General features: G+C 52.8%; 1 protein-coding gene across 1 annotated transcript; it reads right to left on the bottom strand.

The window, feature by feature from the left end:
- Nucleotides 1–5: 5 nt before the first annotated feature.
- LOC134016518 (calmodulin-regulated spectrin-associated protein 2-like) lies at nt 6–12,961 on the bottom strand (the record flags this gene model as incomplete). The annotated part of the gene is made up of 13 exons (XM_062455875.1): nt 6–70; nt 1,541–1,742; nt 1,901–2,047; nt 2,454–3,132; nt 3,394–3,699; nt 4,067–4,136; nt 4,269–4,294; nt 5,051–5,174; nt 5,261–5,351; nt 7,221–7,360; nt 8,245–8,383; nt 11,271–11,357; nt 12,770–12,961. Coding segments are annotated over 13 exons (2,268 nt in total), but the record flags the coding sequence as incomplete, so codon positions are not given.
- Nucleotides 12,962–13,950: the final 989 nt, after the last annotated feature.

Here is a 13,950-nt window from a genome sequence, read left to right as displayed (position 1 = left end):
CCCAGAGACGTGTTCAGCCTCTCGATGGAGTGGGTGTACTCCACCAGGTCCACCTCTCCTGGAGATGCACCTGCACACACACACACAGGGATACCACACACACACACAGGGATACCACACACACACACAGGGATACCACACACACACACAGGGATACCACACACACACACAGGGATACCACACACACACACACAGGGATACCACACACACACACAGGGATACCACACACACACACACACAGGGATACCACACACACACACAGGGATACCACACACACACACACAGGGATACCACACGACACACACTAGGGGAGTACCACACACACGGTCACACTCGAGGGATACCACCAGCACACACACACACAGGGATACCACACACACACACAGGGATACCACACACACACACACAGGGATACCACACACACACACAGGGATACCACACACACACACACAGGGATACCACACACACACACAGGGATACCACACACACACACACAGGGATACCACACACACACACAGGGATACCACACACACACACACACAGGGATACCACACACGACACACACACACACAGGGATACCACACACACACACAGGGATACCACACAGGGATACCACACACACACACACACACACAGGGATACCACACACACACACAGGGATACCACACACACACACACACAGGGATACCACACACACACACAGGGATACCACACACACACACACACAGGGATACCACACACACACACACACAGGGATACCACACACACACACAGGGATACCACACACACACACAGGGATACCACACACACACACACAGGGATACCACACACACACACAGGGATACCACACACACACACACAGGGATACCACACACACACACAGGGATACCACACACACACACAGGGATACCACACACACACACACAGGGATACCACACACACACACACACAGGGATACCACACACACACACACACAGGGATACCACACACACACACAGGGATACCACACACACACACAGGGATACCACACACACACACACACAGGGATACCACACACACACACAGGGATACCACACACACACACAGGGATACCACACACACACACACAGGGATACCACACACACACACACACAGGGATACCACACACACACACACACAGGGATACCACACACACACACAGGGATACCACACACACACACAGGGATACCACACACACACACAGGGATACCACACACACACACACACAGGGATACCACACACACACACAGGGATACCACACACACACACACACACACAGGGATACCACACACACACACACAGGGATACCACACACACACACACACAGGGATACCACACACACACACAGGGATACCACACACACACAGGGATACCACACACACACACAGGGATACCACACATCAGTACACACACACACACTACAGTTAGAGGACTGACGTACTCCTGTCCTACACACAAAACTTGCTTGTTTTGATATTTAAATAATTATGTGCTCGAGCTACCAATCAGAATGCCAGGTTACCTCCGCCATCCTCGCAGGGGGACTTGGGGGCGGCCCCGTCAGGCTTGCACCTCTCTGCCCGGCCCAGCCCGGGGTCCCCGGGGCCCGGGGAGGGCGGGAGGGGAGCGGGCGGGGAGGAGGGGATGACTCCCTTCCTCCGCACCACGTTGAGGAAGGCCGTGCGCCCCATCCTCTGACGGTGCCGTGTAAACGCCTCCTCCACCTGCAGCCAGCAGGAGGAGGAGCCCGTTTGTTTAGTCGTTTACGCATCCTCACGTATATCTATTCATCCAGCCAAGGTATCTATCCATCCATCCATCACATGCTTTATCCATCCATCCATCCACCTATCTATCCCTCCCTCCCTCCCTCTCTCCCCACCTTCTTCTTCTGAGCCTCGATAGCTCTGCGTTTCTCCTCCAGCTTCATCTTCAAGTGAACCATCTCCGACGCCAGCATGTGGGAGGGGTCTCTGGGGGAGGGCGTGGCCGAGGTGGGCGTCTGGGCAGGGTGGGCGGGGCTACGAGCCTGGAGAGAGAGAGTAAAATGAGAAGCAGCTAAATTTGATAGATGAGTAGAACTGTGTGTGTGTGTGTAGACAGCAGACTGTGTGTGTGTGCGTGTGTGTGTGTGTGTGTGTGTGTGTGTGTGTGTGTGAGACAGCAGACTGTGTGTGTGTGTGTGTGTGAGACAGCAGACTGTGTGTGTGTGTAGACAGCAGACTGTGTGTGTGTGAGTGTGTGTGTGTGTGTGAGACAGCAGACTGTGTGTGTGTGTGTGTGTAGACAGCAGACTGTGTGTGTGTGTGTGTGTGTGAGACAGCAGACTGTGTGTGTGTGTGTAGACAGCAGACTGTGTGTGTGTGTGTATGAGACAGCAGACTGTGTGAGTGTGTGTGTGTGTGTGAGACAGCAGACTGTGTGTGTGTGCCCACCTCAGGCGTGGCGGCCCGTGATGAGTGTGTGTAGGGGACATTGAGCTCGGAGCTCTCAGGCGTGGTTCCCCCGCTGCTCCGCCCCTCCAGCTTCCTGAACTTCTGCTCCGCGAAGCTGGTCATGCGCACCCCCCCAGAGCCCCCGGAGGACGAGGCGGGGCTGGCCGTGCCCCCCTCCCTCCCCCCCGCCCCCCCGGGACGCCCCCTCTCCCCCTCCCGGTCGGGGGTCTGGGGCAGGGGGCAGGTGCGGCCCCCGGGGGGTTCCCAGTCGGGGTCCATGTCTGAGTAGTCCCTGAGCGAGGAGCTGTCCTCGTCCTGGCTCTCCTGGATGTCCTCTGTCCTCACGTGGATCCCCGTGTCCACCTCCTCCGTGTCCACCTCCTCCGTGTCCACCTCCTCCGTGGAGGCCGAGGTCAGCTCGTCCACGTCCGCCCCACCCATCACCGAGGCAGGCCGGGGGCCGGGGTCAGGGCCGGGGTCAGGGCCGGGGGAACGGTGCAGGAAGAAGGCGTGGTCTCCGGCTCCCAGGGTGCCGTGCGGGCGCTCCGTGGCGTGGATGATCTTCAGAGCCTCCTCGATGCTCGGGGGCGTGGTCGGGCTCGCCCGGCCGCCACCGTGGTTACGGCGGAGACCGGCGTCGGAGTCTCGGTGGTTGTCCGTGACGACCCCGTTTGAGTACCTGGAGTGGAGGGGTGGAGGGATGAGATGGAGAACAGGAAGTAGGATAAGGAAGAGTAGGTTATTTATTTAATATTGCTGACTTGTTCTGATTTAATCCAAAACAACTTTCAGTTAGAACTGCTGTCTAGAACTGTCTGATAATGTCTTAGAACAGAAACCTGTCTCCTCTCTTGGAAAGTCCAAATCAGCTGTATTATGTTCTATTTTTATCTATTCTAGAATTCTATTCTAGAATTCTGCTGAGTCCATTCTACTTTACCTGCTCTGGTTCCTGCGTGTAAACGTCTGCTGCCGCCCCAGGGGCTTCTGGGAGTTGGAGTCCCGAGAGCTGCTGTCCTCCTCCTCCTCCGGTATGTGTCTGCCCGCGGCCTGGCCGTTAACGGTGACGGGGGGGAGGGACACGTGCCGCCGCATGGCGCCCCGGGAGGCGTGGTGAACTTTGAACCCTCCCAGACCCTCGCTGCTGGCCGAGCGCCTCATCCCACGGGGGGACGGGGTCACGCAGGGGTCAGCGCTGGGGTCGCCGTCCAGCGGGATCTCAAAGGAGATGCCCCTGGAGGAGGAACTAAGGGAACACAACTTCCTGTTTGTTTGTTTATCTTTGTTTACTTTCTTGTTTGTTTAGGCCTAAAGCCAGGGTTTGGATATAAATATCAGTGTCCAACTGATGTTTACTCTGTTCGTCCTTCCTATACAAATCCTTAGAAAGTGGGCAGAGTTTTGGAATGGAATGGTGTGATTAGAGAGAGTGCCTTCTCAGTTCTAGAACATGAATTATAAAAGAGTTTTAGAATTTTGAGACATTCTAGAACTGCTGGTGTAGGGTTAGGGTTAGTCTAGAGCACAGTAGAGTAGAGCACAGTAGAGTAGAGCACAGTAGAGTAGAGCACAGTAGAGTAGAGCACAGTAGAGTAGAGCACAGTAGAACTGACCGTCTCTCCTTGGGCCAGGTCCCCACACTTCCATCCACGTAGGACATGGAAGCTGACCGCCTGATGATGCCTGCGACACACACACACACAGGTGGTTAGTCACACACACGTACAGCATCACGTACCTACACACACATACACACACACATAGGCAGACACAGACACTAGTCCAGGCTGGTGCAGAAACAGAGGGAGATCATACCTGAAGGAGTGTAGTTTGGTGTGAGGCTGAAACAGGGAAGACCGAGAGAGAGAGAGCTTTAGTTACTGGCACGCTTCATTATCGGACATACAGCTAGAACCAGGGTTAGGGCTACCGGCTAGCTGGGTGTGGTCTGGTATAAGTTAGCTAGCTATCTAGCAGCAACAGCGGTATCGACTTCATCTAATGGTATCAAAAACACAGCTCATTAACGTATCATCGTTATCGTATTAAGTCTTTTTTTCATGAACATTTTTTATATTGTTATATCGCCGCTTATTCAAATTCTCAACAACTGTTCTGGTTGTTGTTGGGGCGTTTACCCTGTTCTTCAGTGCCGAAGCAGGGTAATGAATATAGACAGTTTCTCGCCTCACCTTGCATGGTCAACCTCACCACACCACAGACGTGTAGGCTACTATGCCTGCAGAAATGGATGACCTTATCAAATTAAACTTTTCTATCGGATTTAGAAATAAGGAAATACGTATCCGGACATTGAAGAGACGTTTTTTCTGTGAATATTACCCCCCCACCCCCCCCCCCCCCTCCACCAGCTTGTTTTTTTATATATTTTTTTACCTACAATGGCTCTAATACGCCGTTGTAGTTGTGTTTAGAAGGTGATTAGAACCTAATATAGACAATTGCATCTAGTAAAGTAAAAATTGACTATATTCAATACCCTGCTTCAGGTTGAAAGGGATTATGATTCATGATTTCAAACTCTTATCAAAAGGGTTGCTGTTTGAACTGTGATCAGAGTGAAGCATGCTGGGTACCTGGCGTTGTCCGGGAGACCAGGTGACACCGCCTGTCTGTGATCAGCTGGGCTGCCTGGTGTGTCAGCCTTACTGTGATTGGCTGGGCTGCACACAGGAGCCACACCCCCTACTGGCTCACATGCTGGGAAGAAAAATCATCATCATCATCATCCCCTCATCTCCATGTGTGGTCAGGGCGTGGGGTCAGGGCGTGGGGGCAGGGCGTACCTTGAGGGTTGAAGACTCGGGGCTGAACAAACGATGGTTTCACCACCTCAAACCACCAGAACAGCTCAGCCATGAACACCAGGTAGTTACTCTGGAAAACACACATGCACAGACACACGCACAGACACACACACGTACACACACAGACACACACACGTACACACACACAGACACACACACGTATACAAACACACACAAATTAATTCCACACAAAAGCAAACCTGTTTGTCAGATAACCATCCATGTTCTCTCCCCTCTTTAGTGAGCTCTGTTGTGCTGTAATACCTGCATCCCACCAGCAGGTGGCGCTGTGGACAATCTGACACATCACGGGATTGGCCAGGGCAGGGCGACCTGCCCGTGTTGCTAGGCAACCAAAAGCTGCAGGTGTGTGTGTGTCTTTGCACCTGAATGTATTTGTGTGTGCATGTGTGTGAATATGTGTATGTGTCTGCATGCAAGCGTGTGTGTCTGTGTGTCTGTGAGTGTGTGTGTCTGTGAGTGTGTGTGTCTGCGTGCGAGTGTGTGTGTGTGTTAACGCCACAGCCATATAATAACCTTGATACATTTTACCAGGCTTCCAGCATCGAGGAAACGCCATCTGGAATAGTCCTCAGTGTGAAAGCTAGCATTCAGGAAGTGACTGACCCCACACACACCACACACATGCAACACACACACACACACCCTGCTGCACCACTACTGCCCCAGTGTCATGCCTCTGGAAGGGAAGCTCACACTCACACACAAGTCCACACACACAGGAAGAAGAAGAGGGAAAGAAGGAAATAGAAGAGGAAGAGGAGGAAGCGGAAGTCACTGACGATGACACATCAGAAACACTGTGAGGAGCCGTGGCAACAGGAGCCGTGGCAACAGAGACAGTAGAGATCAGCCTGTTCTAGACTACGTTTGGGAGAGAGGGCCCACTGTCCTTATGGCCCCGGCATGAAGCTGGCAGCCGTGGGGCTGTTTGTCTGTCTAGATATCTGATCACACACAGAGAGGGAGAGGGGAGAGAGAGCCTGGGGAGAGAGGAGAGAGAGAGATGGAGAGAGAGAGATGGAGAGAGAGCCAGAAAGAGAAGAGAGAGCCAACAGCTGGAGGAGATATAGAAAGTGAGAAAGGGAGAGAAAAAGGGAGAGAGGGAGAGAGAGGAGGATAAGTGTGCTTTTCAGAGAGGCCTCTGTTCTTTGTCTGACAGGGAAGGCTTGGTTAGCAGGGCAGAATTGTACTGTCTCTCTCACACACACACACACACACACACACACACACACACACACACACACACTCACACACACGCTCAGTAAAGCCATCTGGCAGCAAAGCAACAATCAGTGTAGCAAAATCTAACCTTATTACACAGACACACACCCACACATACCACTACACACACACTAGTACACACACACTCTCTGTGAGCCCTGTCCCTTCCACCCACACACACACACACACACACACACACACACACTAGAACCTTGTGTGACTCATATTCCCCGCTCAGTCATACTTCCAACACTCCTCAGTGTAAACCTCACCACTGGAACATCACAGTGACCCCAGGATCAGGGCTTGTACTCCCTCCCTCCCTCTCTCTGTCTCTTACCCCTCACCACCACCCTCACCCCCACCCTATCTCCCTCTCCCCCCCCCCCCCCTCCCTTCCTCCCCTACCATCCCTCCCCCCCCCTCACCCTCCCCCTCCCTCCCTTCCTCCCCTACCATCCCCCCCCCCTCCCTTCCTCCCCTACCATCCCCCCCCCCTCCCTTCCTCCCCTACCATCCCTCCCCCCCCCCCTCCCCCTCCCCCTCCCTCCCTTCCTCCCCTACCATCCCCCCCCTCCCTTCCTCCCCTACCATCCCCCCCCCTCCCTTCCTCCCCTACCATCCCTCCCTCCCTCCCCCCCCCTCACCTTCCCCCTCACCCTCTCACCCCTCTTCCTCCCCCTCTCCCCCCTACCTTGATGGAGGCGTGGGCGTACAGCATGTCCTCCAGGCTGAAGTGGCAGCAGTGGTTCAGGTTGTCCCTGCAGAGGTCCTGAACCAGCTGCAGGTTGTACAGGCTGTCAGCCAGCGACATGGTCTCCTTCAGACACACGTCTGTGGGGGGCGGGGTCATGGGTAGAGGGGGAGGAGCCGGGTGGGTCAGAGGGGGAGGTGCATGGGGGTGGGGCCAGAGGGGGGAGGGGTTGTAGGGACACAGAAGTTGGTAAGGAGGGAAAAAGAACAGTTTAGTCATGTGATACATAAAGCTCACATTTATAAATCACCACGGAGACAGAGACGATGGTGTCATAGAGTGGGGGGGGGGAGAGGGCAGGGATGGGTGGAGGGGGCGGGATCAGACTGTGACATCACACTTATTCTAATTCCAACGGTTGAGAGTCAGGCGTATCGTAACCGTCTGGAAGGATCCAGTCCAGTCTCACACACACACACCCAGGGGTGTGGAAGTGTTTATCTTTCAAAGAATAACAGCCGACTGTACTCGTCAAACGGTTCTCTCTGTCCAGCTCCTGACCAATCAGATCCATTCTGGAGCATTTTTAGAACAGTGGGCGTCGACATCTATATCTCAACGGCCAGACTCAGGAAACAACCCCTGGTTTGTTCTCTCTCTCTCTCCTTCTCTCTCTCGCCTTCTCTCTCTCTCCTTCTCTGTTTATTCTTCAGTCTCTCTCTCTCCTCTCTCTCCCCTTATCCTCCCCTTTCTCGTCCTCTATCTCTTCCTGTCACTCTCCAACCTTCTCCAGCTAATTCCTCTCATCCTCTCAACCTTATCCTCCCCCTTGCTCTCTTTATGTCTCTCTCTCTCTCTCTCTTCCTTTCATTCTGTCCCTTTCCTCTTTATCTCACTTCTTTTTTTTTGCTATTTCCTCTCATGTCTTTTCTCGCCCATATCTCCCACTTCTGTGTGTGAGACACTGTGTGTGTGTGTTTGTGTGAGAGAGACGCAGTGTGTGTGTGTGTGTGTGTGTGTGTACCTTCCAGAGGCAGGGTGCGGGGGCAGTAGTAGTGCAGCAGCGCGGCCAGGGCACAGCCGTCGGTGTTGTCTTTCAGCAGGCTGTCCACCAGGGGGAGCAGGGGAGCGACGCGCTGGCCAGCCTCCCTCCGGTACCGAGACTGCAGCCATGGCAACCACACAGGGAGAGAGACAGCATCCAGAAGGATGAGAGCACACACGTATGAACACACACACACACACATATACAGCGCACACAGCACACACACACACACACACAGCACACACAGACAGCACACACACGTACGTACACACACACAGCAAACGCACACAGACTTATACTGTATTGACACTCATGCACACACACATCCACCTACATGCGCTTACACACGCAGACTTGTACAGTATACACACACACATCCACTCACATCCACACACACAGATTAGTGGAGGGGTATTCAGGCAAAGGCATATCAGAGTTTGTACTGAGTAGTAGGGTAGGGGGGGCGGGGGGGGGGGGGGTCATGTCTTATGGTCCATGCAGAGAGACAGACGCAGACCAACACAGGGGTGTCTGGGCCGGGTTGGAATACAGGCCTGCCCCCCTTCAGGAGCAGAGGGGACCTGGGGGTCTGGGGGTAGGGGAGCGGGGCTGGTTCAGAGGGTGTCAGGGGGGGCTGAAGGGTCTAGGGGGGGGGGGAGGGGCAGGGGCAGATTCATCACGACAGATGCACTTACAGGTACCAGTCTCCAATACCATTTGCCTGAAGACTTGAAGGGTCATGTTGAATGTGAGGACAACAGGGAGAGAGTGGGAGATGTGTTAGCATTAGCCTCCTTAGCATCGTTAGCCCCAACATGGGCCCAGACAGAGGCGTTAGCATTAGCCTCCTTAGCATTGTTAGCCCCAACATGGGCCCAGACAGAGGCGTTAGCATTAGCCTCCTTAGCATCGTTGTCCAGGAAGACACTTCCAGGGCTGTTTCTTTATCTGTTCCTTAGTCTGTTCCTTGTCTCTCTGTATCTCTCTCTCACACACACACACACACACACACACACACACACACACACACACACACTGTGTCCAGTCAACAGCCAGTCACCAGACCATGCGTACTCGACCTCCTTCTCACACGCTCCTGAAATAGACAGATGATGTTCTGAGGTCTGTTGACCTTCTGACAGACGGCCATTGTTGCTTCTGTTGCAGAGGCGGCAAATACAGACAGAGAGCAACTGTCGAAACATTCCATCCAGCGTTTGAAATACGGGCAACTGCCAATGTTTTACAGTGGTTAATGATGTTGTTTTTGTTGCACTACACTAAGTCATATAATAGTTGATCGTGTTATTGTTGCGCTGTGGTTTATATGTTATCGTTGCGTTGTGCCTGCTGAGAGCTGGAGATGTAGCAGACTCAGAACCCAACCACCATCAGGCCTCCGAGTCATACCCTGTAGGACTGCTTGTTTCACCATTGAAAAGGAGCAGAGTGTGTGTGTGTGTGTGTCTATCAGCCTCCTGTTACCGCTTACAGAAAGAGCAGATAAAAAGAGATCACTCTCTCATTATACCAGACAGAAAGAGAAATCTCTCTCTCTACTTCTAAGAAGCTCCTGCCCTTCCTGTGGCTGAATGAGCCGGTCATGTGACTCGGTGACTGCTGCGATTCTACTGGGCTCTCTGGAGAGCTGGCTACCACTGAGTCTCAAAGGCCTCCGATCAGATACACACCTCACACACACACTTCCCCTCACCGCACACACACACCTCCCTCTCACCACACACATCTTCTCTCTGACTTGATGGTACACTAACTCCGTTTGTGTAATGTGTGTATCCTGGCTGGTGATAAATTAATCACCCAATCAGAGCTTCCCACTGCTGCCTGGAACAGCCTAGCTGATTGGATGATTACTAAATCAATTCTAGGAGGGGTACGGGCGACAGTCCACTTAGTTAACTCTGACCCTGTCACTCTGTCACCCCCCAATATGTCTGTCAGTCTCTCTCTCCCTCTCTCCCTCTCTCCCCCCCTCTCCTCCTCTCTCTCCTCCTCTCTCTCCCCCCTCTCCTCCTCTCTCTCTCCCTCTCTCCTCCTGTCTCTCCCCCCTTTCCTCCTGTCTCTCCCCCCTCTCTCTCCCTCTCTCTCCCCCTCTCTCTCTCTCCCTCTCTCCCCCCTCTCTCCCCCTCTCTATCTCCCTCTCTCCTCCTTTCTCTCTCCCCCTCTCCTCCTCTCTCTCCCTCTCTCCCCCCTCTCTCCTCCTCTCTCTCTCCCTCTCTCCCCCCTCTCTCTCCCCCTCTCTCCTCCTCTCCCCCCTCTCTCTCCCCCTCTCCTCCTTTCTCTCCCCCCTTTCCTCCTGTCTCTCCCCCCTCTCTCTCCCTCTCTCTCCCCCTCTCTCTCTCCCCCCTCTCTCCCCCTCTCTATCTCCCTCTCTCCTCCTTTCTCTCTCCCCCTCTCCTCCTCTCTCTCCCTCTCTCCCCCCTCTCTCCTCCTCTCTCTCTCCCTCTCTCCCCCCTCTCTCTCCCCCTCTCTCCTCCTCTCCCCCCTCTCTCTCCCCCTCTCTCCTCCTCTCCCCCCTCTCTCTCCCCCTCTCCTCCTTTCTCTCTCCCCCTCCCTCCCTCTCCAGCAGTGGTGTTCAGGCTCCTGCCAACATCTCTCAGCAGCTGGTCCGGGGCTGAGCTCATCTGTTCTCCTGTCAGCTGGATGTGTGTGTGTGCAGCAGTGTGTGTGTGTGCAGCAGTGTGTGTGTGTGCAGCAGTGTGTGTGCGAGTGTGTGTGTGTGTGTGTAAGAGAGACAGACAGAGAAATGGTAGAAAAGACAGCTAAATAAGCCAGAGAGGAAGAGCAGAAAAAAAGAGATTCAGAGAAAGAGTGAGAGAGAAACTGAGCTTCTGTTTTAGTGTGTGTGCGTAGGAGGAGTTGAGGTCTGACCCCTGTGATCCAGCATGGGAAACCCCGTCTACACTGTGTCACCAGGGGCTCTATAGGGGGAGAAGTCAAGACTGTCAGTGTGTGTGTGTGTGTGTGTGTGTGTGTTCACTCACCTTGTGTGCTGCTGTGGTGGCATCTGGACAGGAACTCTCTCTCACTTTCTGCTCCTCAACAAGAATGTCTCTCAGGTGACCGTTTACCTGGAGAAAGAGAGGGGAGAGGAGAAGAGAGAGAGGGGAGAGGAGAAGAGAGAGAGGGGAGAAGGGGGAGAAAGGGATTTAGAAAGGGGGAGAGAAGGACAGAGTAGCTATAGTAGGAAAAAACATAAACCAACTCTTCTTCAAACAGCATCTTTTATGAGCGTGTGTGCAGACTTCAGACATGACAGCGGCTCCTCCGCCCCTGTAAGCCCTGACCTCTGGCCCTCTGGTCTACAGTATCAACACACCACTATAAGGAACTTTACATGTTTGAGTGTTCTAGTGTTAAAGTGTTTGTGTTCCAGTGTTCTAGTGTTCTAGTGTTCTAGTGTTAAAGTGTTCCAGTGTTCCAGTGTTCTAGTGTTCTAGTGTTAAAGTGTTTGTGTTCTAGTGTTAAAGTGTTCCAGTGTTCTAGTGTTCTAGTGTTCTAGTGTTAAAGTGTTTGTGTTACAGTGTTCCAGTGTTAAAGTGTTCCAGTGTTCCAGTGTTCCAGTGTTCCAGTGTTCTAGTGTTCTAGTGTTCTAAAACATTTAGTTCAGATTTAAATTGTTTTATTCTTAGACTGTTTAGTTCTTAGGAATAGTTAAACTTCTGCACCTTTACTTAATTTAAGATTCGTATATGTTTAGTGTTTGCACCCCTGCCACAGTAAATTCCGTGTTTGTATAACATACATGGCGAATAAACTGAATTCTGATTCTGATTCTAGTGTTCTAGTGTTCTAGTGTTAAAGTGTTCCAGTGTTAAAGTGTTCCAATGTTGCTGTCTTCAGAGATCTACCCGCGATGCAATACTAATTCTCAGGACAATGGCAGAGTGCATAGCAGGAAAGATCTGTAAGTGTGTGCGTGTAGGTGTGTGTGTGCATGTGTGTAAATCAGTGTTCTCCTCACACTAAGGGACAAGCATGAGTCTGCACTATTGAGTATTGCTGAGTAAGTATGTGACAAAATGTATTTGTCGGGACAGGATTGAGTGAACATTTATGTGTGTGTCTGTGTGTGTGTCTGTGTGTGTGTGTCTGTCTGTGTGTGTGTCTGTCTGTGTGTCTGTGTGTGTGTCTGTGTGTCTGTGTGTGTGTGTCTGTGTGTCTGTGTGTGTGTGTCTGTGTCCGTGTGTGTGTCTGTCCGTGTGTGTGTCTGTGTCTGTGTGTCTGTGTGTGTGTGTCTGTGTGTGTCCCCGTGTGTGTCCCCGTGTGTGTCTGTCCCCGTGTGTGTGTCTGTCCGTGTGTGTGTCTGTGTGTGTCTGTGTGTGTGTATCCGGCTGCCCTTGGCCGGCAACAGAAAGCAGGAAGCACAAAAGTCAGGAATGTCAACACTCTCAGCTGGGGAGCAACCACACTCAGCACTGTTACTGGGGGTACAGACAGACAGGCAGACAGACAGACAGACAGGCAGGCAGGCAGGCAGTACCTTGTTGATCCAGGTGGTGATAGCTTCCTCCGTGTCGTAGGGCAGCTCGTCCAGGTGTTGGTCGCTGTGGGCGGGGCCTAGGTCACTATGGGCGGGGCCTAAGCGGGAAACGCACGCCACCACGCGCTCCACGCTCACCATCTCCACCGTGTACGCCATCATCAGGGTGTCTATCAGCGCCAGGTGGGAGCTCTGCACACACACACACACAATTAGAGTGGATCCTCCCAGAGAACAGATCCTAAGAGGGTAAATCTCTGATCTTCAGTCATGAACACAACTGCTGACACAAGCTCTGACAACAACTGGGTGTTTAAGTGTGTGAGTGCATTTGGGGGGTTAGGTGTGTGTGTGTGTGTAAGAGAGAAAGAGAGTGAGTGTTTGTGTTTGTTCATATTAAAACAAAGAATGACCTTTTCCTGACCTTTCCAGCCCATTCCTACCAGGTCACACTGATGCCCCGCCCCTTCCTGTCCTTCCAGAAGGTTCACTAACAACAGTACATACTGTGCTGTGTGTGTGCTGTGTGTGTGTGTGTGAAGTGCCTTATAATCTTAGGAGATTGCAGTACAGTACAGTTACTCAAGTCAGTGCAAGCAAGGAAAGAACGAAGCAAAACTCACCACACACACACACACGCTACGGTCCTCTATTCCTGACCCCAGGATCAGAGCCAGAGGTGAGTTAGTCTGCTTCTCTCAGAGCAGAAGCACAACAGTAACCTTTTAGAAAGAGAACCAGCCAGCCAGCCCGCTAGCTAGCTATCCAGCCAGCCAGTCAATCAGTCAGTCAGTCAGTCAGTCAGTCAGCCAGCATTCCCCCTCCCTCCCTCCCCCCCTCCCTCCCTCCCCCCCTCCCTCCCCCCCTCCCCCCCTCACTCCCTCCCTCCCTCCCCCCCTCCCTCCCTCCCTCCCTCCCTCCTTCCCTCCCTGCAGTCTCTCCGGGGCGTCTCTCTGAGACAGAAGACGGGAGATTGAGGCTTACTGAAGCCATTTGACTTTATTCACACAAACACTTAAATATTTAATGACGTGAGAGGACATGTGAAAACACACACACACACTGGACACGCACACAAACTGGTCACGCACACACACTGGACACACACACACTGCTGTTGACAGTAAAGGCAGGATTTAAAGCTCTGGTACTGTAATCCAGTTATTAAGACCGAGACAGCC

This window comes from Osmerus eperlanus, unplaced genomic scaffold (genome assembly GCF_963692335.1).
Source record: "Osmerus eperlanus unplaced genomic scaffold, fOsmEpe2.1 SCAFFOLD_686, whole genome shotgun sequence".
Lineage (NCBI taxonomy): Eukaryota > Metazoa > Chordata > Actinopteri > Osmeriformes > Osmeridae > Osmerus > Osmerus eperlanus.
Note: the sequence above shows the minus strand (reverse complement) of the source record. Positions and strands in the feature narration are given on the sequence as shown.